At 48.0% G+C, this 9,581-nt stretch overlaps 1 protein-coding gene across 1 annotated transcript; it reads left to right on the top strand.

Annotated features, from left to right (window-relative positions):
- Positions 1–2,381: 2,381 nt before the first annotated feature.
- On the top strand, positions 2,382–9,375 carry MUL1 (mitochondrial E3 ubiquitin protein ligase 1). The gene is made up of 4 exons (XM_029230592.1): positions 2,382–2,639; positions 5,802–5,889; positions 6,299–6,419; positions 7,695–9,375. Exons 1-4 carry the CDS (start codon positions 2,520–2,522, stop codon positions 8,422–8,424), a joined length of 1,059 nt encoding a protein of 352 aa, XP_029086425.1. The 5' UTR covers positions 2,382–2,519; the 3' UTR covers positions 8,425–9,375.
- Positions 9,376–9,581: the final 206 nt, after the last annotated feature.

Below are 9,581 nucleotides of genomic sequence, written 5' to 3' on the forward strand. Positions count from 1 at the left end.
CCCATCCTCAAAATGATGAAGTTAAAATGTTTGGTTTGGCAGTTAGCGACCTAGAGGATGTGGTCCCAACTTCCTTTTCAATTACTTGCTCCATGCTCTCTGTCATATGCCCCTGGCTCAGACTGTACCAGCCAACTCTTGATAGCTTTGCACTTTGCTCATCTTGTTCCCTCTCCATGAAAAGTCTTTCCCACTCCCATCCTGTCACTCTACCCACCATTCTGTTTACAGAACTCAAATTCCTTCCCTCATGAGGAGAGTAAGCTGCATCCCTCTACCGGAGGCCTTTGTTGCCCTAATTCCATTGGACCTGGGATAATAGATAACTCTGCCCGGGTCTGTTTCTCTACAGACCCTAAAGAGCCAAGGGGCAGAGCCTGGCTGTATACGGTTGTGTCTCCTAGTGTCCAGTCCAGAGCCTTGGATGCAGGAGGTCGTTGGTTATGGAGTGACTGGTGTGTTCATCTTCCTCTTTTTAAAATTCAAGTTTTATTAATTTGAAACATGCCATGCATTCACATTAAAAAAGTACAAAAGAGTGAAGAGTCACTCTGTTCTCCAGCCACCTAATTCCTTCTTATGGAAACAACCAATATTATTTTATTCATACGTATATATTCTCCTTCCTTTCTGGAATCAATGAGATCACACTCAAACAGTTTACAGTTTGCTATTTCACTTTGCTATGCTCATATACACATGTATTAAAATTTTGTTTAACCAACTGACTATTGAAAACATTTAGTTTGTTTTCATTCTGTTGTTATTAAAAACAATGCTGCAGGGGCTCCCCTGGTGGCACGGTGGTTGAGAGTCCGCCTGCCGATGCAGGGGACACGGGTTCGTGCCACGGTCCGGGAATATCCCACATGCAGCGGAGCGGCTAGGCCCGTGAGCCATGGCCGCTGAGCCTGCGCGTCCAGAGCCTGTGCTCCGCAAGGGAGAGGCCACAAGAGTGAGAGGCCCGCGTCCACAAAAAAAACAAAAACAAAAAACCCCACAAAAAACCCCCCAAAAAACAATGCTGCAATTTATACTGTATATTTGGTATGTTCACATGTGTGAGTATTTACACAGGAAGAATTTCTAGAAGTGGAAATGTTCAGTCAGTGGGTGTGGGCACTTTTAATCTTGATCAGCATTGCCTAATGGTTCTCCATAAAGAATAGGAGTCTCTGTCCCCACACCTTTGCCAACACAATGTGTTATCAAATTTTTGACAAATTTTATTAAAAAAAATAAAGTTAGATCTTATTGTAAGTGTGTGTGTGTGTGTGTGTGTGTGTGTGTGTGTAACAAATTCATGATCATCCCTTGGGTTGAAAATCATCAAAGGCATGTGGCGGTGTTGACGATCTGGAGATTCTAACCCTATGTTCATAGAGTGTAATTCTTATTTGACTCCTAGCATAATTAAGGAATGGGGTAGGAAAATGTCATGGATAGCCAGCTGCTTTAATAAAGAGATTTTACTTTTTTAGAGCAATTTACAGCTTTTAGACGCATTCTACATACATTGATTTTGGCCATTGGGTACATTCCTGTATTTTCAATTTAAAGCAGAACCTGGACACAGCTGAATGAACACATGCTTTGCAGGTTGATGTTTTGGATAAAATTTTGGGGTATCTCTTGATTATTTTATGAAGGAGATCAGAAAACAGTTTGAAATCAGCTCTATAGCTGTGTTGTGAGGATTAAGTGGTATGATGTTCATAAAACTTTTTGTCACAGTGCCTGACGCATAATAGGCACTCAAGAGTTGCCTCCCTCCCTCCCTATTTTTTGGCTGCGGCGCGGCATGCGGGACCAGAGATTGAACCCGTGCCCCTTGCAATGCAAGCGAGACGTCTTAACCACTGGACCGCCAGGGAAGTCCCTGTAGCTGTAATTATTAGTTAATAAAATATGTTGTTATATGTTTTGACGGCAGATTAAGGAGTTGTCAATACCTTGGTGATATAACCTGCCTTCTTGGAGGTAATAAGCTCTGTTGTCTGGTAAATTCCTCTCCAGCACTCATTAGCAGTGTGACTTGGGGCACAGCCCCTAACCTCTCTGGCCTCAGTTTTGTCACCTGTAAAAAGGAAGAATAAAAGCCAAGACTCAAGGTTTGCCCTGAAGCTTAAATGTGTAATACTCACAAGTGCTTACTAAACATTAATTCTCTTCTTTCCTCCCAATCCAATGGCGGAGTCATCAAACGACCCATCAAACAACGCGATAACCCCAGGAAACCTGAAGGACCGAGACCGTGGCGACGCGGTCGACACAGTTGCGGCCGACGCACCAAGCGTCGAAAGGGTCACGGAGCGCCTTCCGGTCTGCTCTGCCCTGCCCCGCTTCCCGTTCCAGGTCTTGCGTCATCGCTGGGCGACGGTTGCGCGTTTCCGGGAGAGACAGTGCTGGGGGTGCGGTTCCGGGTGAAGGGAGGTGGCGCGAGGCGGAGGGCGGGGGTCGCGCGTCGTGGGGCCTGACCTCGGCGGCGTCCCAGTCCGCGCGCAGGGCTCGGCGCAGCCATGGAGAGCGGAGGGCGGCCCTCGCTGGGCCAGTTCATCCTCCTGGGCACCAGCTCTGTCGTCACCGCTGTCCTGTACTCTTTGTACCGGCAGAAGGCCCAGGTCGCCCAAGAGCTCAAGGTCAGTGCTGGCGCCCGTCTGACCTCAGCCGGTCATCCTGCCCGGGGTAATGGTGAGCCCCCGATTCGCCGTGGGCCGTTCCACCCTCGGAAAAGATCCAAGAGAAGGAAACAGGTTCTGAGAGGGTGTCGCCCGGCCGGTAGACGAAGGAACTAGGATCAGAACTCCGGTCTTGTGATAACTGCTTTACTGTCCCCTTTCTCCTAAGTCCCTCTCATTATTCAGAATGAATCTTGACTTAATTATTTTATTCGACAAATGTTTATTGAACACCTGCTATGCGCCAGGCGCTGAGGGTATCGCGTGGGTGGAACAGACAGAAGCCCCTGACCTCATGGAGATTCCATTCTAGTCCAACCAGACAGACAATAAACAAGTCAATCAGATGGCGTGACACATGGGGATAAATACTACAGAGTAATGCAAGGAAGAGAGGAAATGGAGTGCTGGAGAAAGGGTGACATTTAAATAAGGTGACACTTAAATAGGGTGCCATTTGAGCAGAGCCCAGGAAGACTTGAGGGGGACAGTGCAGGTGCCTGTAATTCAGACGGAGGGAACTGCAAATACAGAAGCCCTAGATTTACCCACTACATAGCCACTCAGCTCTTTGCTTCTAAAAGACTTCCTTTTTATATTAATAGCCCTTTAGAAAATGCCACTCCCTTTCCTGAGCTGCACTTTACAACTTACACAACACGTTTCCATCTTGGTTTTAGTTTCTCTTCACAGTAATTTCTTGGGGTGGTTAAAATGACCTCCGGATTGCAGATCAAGAAATCGAGACTCCGAGGAAAGGTCTATACAGCTAGTCAGCTTGGAACTTAAACTTAGGTCTTTTGATTCCAAGTATAGGATTTTTCCTTGTTGACCACATTGCTCAGTTGTGAATGTGTGAGCAGCTCATGAGAGATGGACCTCATTAGGTCAGAGACAGGATCTTATTTACTCTTCTTTCCTTCTAGGTTCTAATCCAGTGCTTAACAAAGAGTAGATGGTCAGTAAATATTTGTGGATTTGTTTCGGCTGCAATTTCATAATACAACAGTTAGGGCTTAATTTGACATTTATTTGAAAGACGGATTCCTAGACCTAACTTCATTATCTTCAGATTGTTTACATTAAGAGCTTAGAAACAAATGTGCGAAGCCCCTGCCATGAAAGGAGTTTTGGAATCTGCCTGGAATGCACCTAGTTACCAAGGAATTGAATTTGTGGTGTGAATGACATCCTGGTGAGATTCCAGCTGCCTTCTTGTTTGCTTAATTAAATAAGTTACTCCTGAAGTGATTGGCTGTGACTGTAACTGATACCTTACTTTCTGACTCCGAATCAGAAATCACATTGGTATCAAGTTGGCGGGAGGTGGGATCCTCTGAAGCAGTGACCCACCTTTGGGTGACCTTAAAAGCTTTGCTGATTGGTTCCTAAATGAGGATGAAAGAAACAGCCCCTTCTTGGAAAAACAGTTGGGACTTCTCATATTTTAGGTTCTATTTTCTTGATCAGATTATGAAACTTACAGAGTAGGGCTTCTGTCTTATCCTTTTGCATCTCTCATAGTGATGGGAATGCCTATTTATCACATGCCTACTATGTGCCAGCCCCTGGTCTGCATTCTTTCACACTTAAGTTTCATTTAATCCACATGAAAATCCTGTGAGATTGTTTCCCCCACCTCTTACAGGTTTTGAAACTGAGACTCAGATAAATTAAGTTGCCCAAAGTCACAGTAGATGCATTGAAGCTTGATTCAATCCCAGGTCTTTCTGACTGAATTCCCCCTCCCTTTTTAAAAAAATTTAATCAACTATCCTGTGGTGGATACTTTACTAGCTGTGTGACTTTGGGCAAATTACTTCACTTCTCTGAGCCTCAGTTTCCTTATCTGTAATTGGGGATAATAATGTCTGCCGTATAGGGATGGTATGAGCATTAAATGGGGTTATGCATTTAAAGTGCTTAGCAGAGTGCCTGGAATGTAGTATATCTAAGTGCTTATTTATTTGCTAATTTATTCATCAAATATGTATTTAGTGCCTGCTATGTGTCAGGCACTCTCTCGGCACTAGGGGGACAGCAGTGAACAAGACCAACAAGGTCCTAGCCCTCCTAAGTTCAATAGTCCAGTGGAGGGAGAGATAGATAATAAAGGAGTAAATAAACTGAGGGCTAGTTGTTGTTATTGCCATTGTTTTTATTATCTTCCCAGTGTACATGGTTAATAAGTTTTTATTGACCTTGCTCCTGTTTTTTACTGCGTAGCAGCAGCTTAAACTTAGAGTGACCTTAGTACGTATCCAGTACCTCCTCACCTCTTTAGAGGTTACTCATCTGGCGTCCGTAAGATTTGTTGATGGAAATACCTGAAAGCAGGAATTGTCCTTCATTCATCCCTGAATCCCTAGCGCCCAGCACAGTGCCTGGTTCAGGAAATGTTCAGTGGTTTTATTAATTTTATCTTACTTTTGATGGAGCAGTAACAGGCTTGGTTGGTTCCCAAGCACGGCAGGTTGGAAACTGAATTGGAAGGGATGGAGAACTGGGGATTGTGAGAGGAGGGTAGCAGCAGAGGTAACTGTGCTTGCCTGATTATGAGGGAAGAGAGGCAAACTGAAAAGTAGAAGAATAGTGTTTGGCACCAGTTCTCGAAGCCTTGCCCTGTAATGCAAAGGCAGCCCTTTATTATAATGTCTCATGCAGAGCGTGAACTGACAAGGGCCCGGTGATAATTATACCTACCATGGTCCGAGCCCCTACCACGTACTCGTCACTACTTGAGGTGCTTTTACGCATAAGCCCTTTGGCTGCATGGTCCTGTGTTGTCAGGAAGAGATCAAATTACATTCAGATCTATGGGATACAAATTGATTAGTATCTTTTATATTTTTGTCTTAAAAAGTTAAAATGAAAAGGAGTGAATGTTTGGTTAACTGGAGGAAGAGTGTAAGTGGCACCCCCATTCTGCAGATGGCAGAGATGAGGCGCTGCCCCAAGCCTGTTTATATGGTTCTGGGACACAGCTTTGGAATCAGATTCTCCGTAGTCTCCTTCCTGCCTGATGTCCTTAGTCTCTCAACGTGAAAAACGTAAATAGTCTTTTTTCACTTGTTTGAGCATATCAGCGTTCAGCAGTCAGTTCAATGTGTTGTTTCCATTTAGGGAGCTAAAAGAATCCACTTGGGTGAAGACTTAAAGAGTATTCTTTCAGAAGCTCCAGGAAAATGTGTGCCTTACGCTGTTATTGAAGGTATGTTTATTTATTGGGAAAATGAAGAATAACTCCCTCTTCTGAAAGTTTGGTAAAGATCTTCTTGGCTGACATTGAGGGCCTTTTGTAGCCTTGGGGCAGTGGTTCAGAACTTGGACTTTGGGGTCAGAAAGACCTGTGTTACTGCTGCGTGATCTTGGCGAAATTATGCAACCTTTTCAAACCGTCATCGCTCCATCTCTAAAATATACGTTACAGGGTTGCTGTAAAACTGAAACGATGTGATCCGTGTAAACTGCTTAGCAGAGCCCCAAAGCGTAACTTACGGTGATGGTGTTTTCATCATGTTGATTAATTAAACTCACTCAAACGAAAGACAACATTTAAATTACTTTAAAGGAAAGGGCAGAGCAGCTCTTCAGAAATAAAATAATTTGTTTCCATTCAGGAGCCGTTCGGTCTGTTAAAGAAACGCTTAACAGCCAGTTTGTAGAAAATTGCAAGGGGGTGATCCAGCGGCTGACGCTTCAGGAGCACAAGATGGTGTGGAACCGGACAACTCGCCTCTGGTGCGTAGCCTTGCTCCACGGGCCCAAACCACACAGGTGGTCGGTTCAGGTGTCGGTGTCCTGGCCCTGTTTCCATGTCTTCAAGCTTTTCCCGAGACAGGGCGGAGACCGGTCTCTCGGTGCTGCTTATATTCTTGTGCGTGGTCTGAGCACCTCTTCCACTGCCATCACCTAGGCGTCCTGTCCAAATGCAGATTCCTGGGCTCCGTTCCAGACCTACTGAGCCAGAATTTCCAGGATAGGGGACCTGGAGTCTGTGGATATGCACACTAAGGTTTGAGAAACACTGAAGTATGGCATGGGTTAATGATTTCAGTACCTGTTAAGATAATTTCATGCTATTACATGGAGTTCCATTTTTCCAGCTGATCGTAGGAGGGTTTTGTTTTGGATTTCTATTTTATTTTAATTTTTATTGTGGTAAGAACACTTAACCTGAGATCTTCCCTTTTAACCAAATTTTAAGTACAGCAGTACAGTCCTGTTAACTCCAGGCACAAGGTTGTACAGGGAATTTTGAACTTACTCATCTTGTAGAAGTGAAACTTTACACCCAGTGAACAGCAACTCCCCATTTTCTTTTTCCCTCAGCCCCTGGCAACCACTGTTTTACTGTTTCTATGAGTTTGGCTACTTCAGATACCTCATGTAAATGGAATCGTGCAGTACCTGTCCTTCTGTCCGTCTGCCTCAGTTTGCTTTGCTTAATGTCCTCCAGGTTCATGCATGTTGTCACATGCGGCAGGATTTCCTTTTTTTTTTAAAATTTTTATAAAGGCTGAATAGTATTCCCTTGTTATGTATATACCACATTTTCTTTATTCATCTGTCGACAGACATTTAGGTTGTTTCCGTTTCTTGGCTGTTGTGAATAACCTTGCAGTGAACACGGGAGCACAGATGCCTCTTCTAGATCCTGATTTTAGTTCTTTTAGATATGTCCTCTGAAGTGGGATTGCTGGGTCGTATGGTAGTTCTATTTTTAATTTTTTTGAGGCATTTATTTAAGATTAAAAAAAATCAGTCTGTCTTACAGGGGCAAAGGGAAATAAAGATGAGAGGTGATCTGTGACAATATTTGTTGCCCACTGAGATCGCCTGAGAACCTAAAAAACCGAGCTTCCCTCTTCTGAGGCTCTGGACAATTGTGATTTCTGTTGTACTCTTCCACTCGCTTCAGACTTCAAACTGTCCTCCTGGCATCGAGGTGCTCTCCACCCCTGCCCGGGTGCGAGGTATCTGCCGTCCTTTGTTTTATCTTGAGTTCTCTTGTAGGAACGACTGTTCCAAGATCATTCACCAGAGGACCAACGTGGTGCCCTTTGACCTGGTGCCCCACGAGGATGGCATGGATGTGGCCGTGCGGGTGCTGAAGCCCCTGGACTCGCTGGATCTGGGCCTGGAGACGGTGTACGAGAAGTTCCACCCCTCCGTCCAGTCCTTCACGGACGTCATCGGCCACTACATCAGCGGGGAGCAGCCCAAGGGCGTCCAGGAGACCGAGGAGATGCTGAAGGTGGGGGCCGCCCTCACGGGGGTGGGCGAGCTGGTCCTGGACAGCAGCTCCATCCGTCTGCAGCCCCCCAAGCAGGGCATGCAGTACTACCTGAGCAGCCAGGACTTCGACAGCCTGCTGCAGAGGCAGGAGTCCAGCGTCAGGCTCTGGAAGGTCCTGACGCTGGTGTTCGGCTTTGCCACGTGCGCTACCCTCTTCTTCATCCTCCGGAAGCAGTATGTGCAGCGTCGAGAGCGACTGCGCCTCCAGCAGATGGAGGAGGCGTTCCGGGAGCACGAGGCCCAGCTGCTGAGCCGAGCCAACCCCGAGGACCGGGAGAGTCTGAAGAACGCCTGCGTCATGTGCCTGAGCAACTTCCGGTCTTGCGTCTTCCTGGAGTGCGGGCACGTGTGTTCCTGCGCCGAGTGCTACCACGCCTTGCCAGAGCCCAAGAGGTGCCCCATCTGCAGGCAGGCGATCACCCGGGTGATTCCCTTGTACAACAGCTAATGGTCTCGAGGCCCCACAGTGAGACCCCCCGCCCCGCTTCAGGGCTGTTTATCTCCAGGCCTTTAGAAGAGCAGTGGTGGGCGGCTGTCATCTCACAGCCCCAGCAGCAGAGGGCGGCCTTTCCAATGTGCAGGGGACCTTTTCCGGCACTGAGCACAGACTCACAGCTGCACCCTGGGGCAGGCGCCGTGGCACCGCGTCCCTTCCCTGGAGGCCCTGAGCGTGCGTGGCTGAGGACAGCTCACCGCTCAAGTGCCAAAGTCAGTGGCCTCCAGCTTTTCTGTTCTGGTGTCTTCTCGTCCTATCTGGTGAGGTGTCGGTCCCTGTGGACTTGAGCCTTGAATGACTCTGCCAGAGGCGGGGCAAAGTTGCCTTGCCGAGCCACTTCTGAAGAGACTGCGCAGTCTCCTTCCCTCTTGCTTACAGCCCGGAAACAAGTTGTCAGGCTGGACGCATCACTCGAGTCCCTTTCCCTCACGTGCTGGCCTCCTACACGTGCGCACACGTGTGTCAGGACAAAAGGAAGTGAAATCCTGCATCTGCCCTCTAACGGCGGGACTCTGGTCAGAGAATGGAGAGAGGTCATTTGCGGGGGCACTTGGACCGGTGCCCGTTCAGTGATCCCCGTGGCAGTGAGGATGGGGCCGCTTAGCTGCAGCCCTGCTGGGGCCACCACGGACCTAACGAGAGGGCCACCGGAGCACGCGTCCGCCCTGGCTTGGCACTCACGAGGCCTGAGCGGGCTGAGGGCTCTGGTTTTCCCAGAGGAAGCAGTAAGGGCACTGCTGCCCCAGCCTCGGGCTTTCCCAGCTCCTCTCCAAGGCTGGCCCCACGGAAAAGCAGCAGCCGGCATCTTGAGCGCAGAGCCTCTCCCGGCCCCCCGGCCCACCCCTGGAAAGTTCACATCCCGTGGGTGTAATCACACCGCCCTTCTCACAGGCCTGCTCACCCCTCAGCTGTCCCGCTCGAGTCTGTGAGTGTGGAGAAGTGGGGAAGCCTCTCTCACCACCTCTGAGTGTCCAAGGGCACGTGCACGGCGCTTTCCTCTCTCCCTTCCCTGGCTTTGAATATCCATGCCCGATCCTCCTTTGTGCGGGGGAGATGGGGGTGCTCTCAGGGGGCTGACGCCGGTTCTCTGTGCGTCCAGCATGGACGGC

This window comes from Monodon monoceros, unplaced genomic scaffold, assembly GCF_005190385.1.
Source record: "Monodon monoceros isolate NGI ecotype Baffin Bay Population unplaced genomic scaffold, NGI_Narwhal_1 Super_Scaffold_18, whole genome shotgun sequence".
In the NCBI taxonomy this organism is placed as follows: Eukaryota; Metazoa; Chordata; class Mammalia; order Artiodactyla; family Monodontidae; genus Monodon; species Monodon monoceros.

Excerpts from the sequence above, each read along its gene's own strand:
- MUL1 (XM_029230592.1), top strand. The coding sequence starts at position 2,520 with ATGGAGAGCGGAGGGCGGCCCTCGCTGGGCCAGTTCATCCTCCTGGGC. Across the intron at positions 2,640-5,801 it reads AGGTCGCCCAAGAGCTCAAG|GGAGCTAAAAGAATCCACTT; the intron begins GTCAGTGCTGGC and ends GTTTCCATTTAG. Across the intron at positions 5,890-6,298 it reads GCCTTACGCTGTTATTGAAG|GAGCCGTTCGGTCTGTTAAA; the intron begins GTATGTTTATTT and ends GTTTCCATTCAG.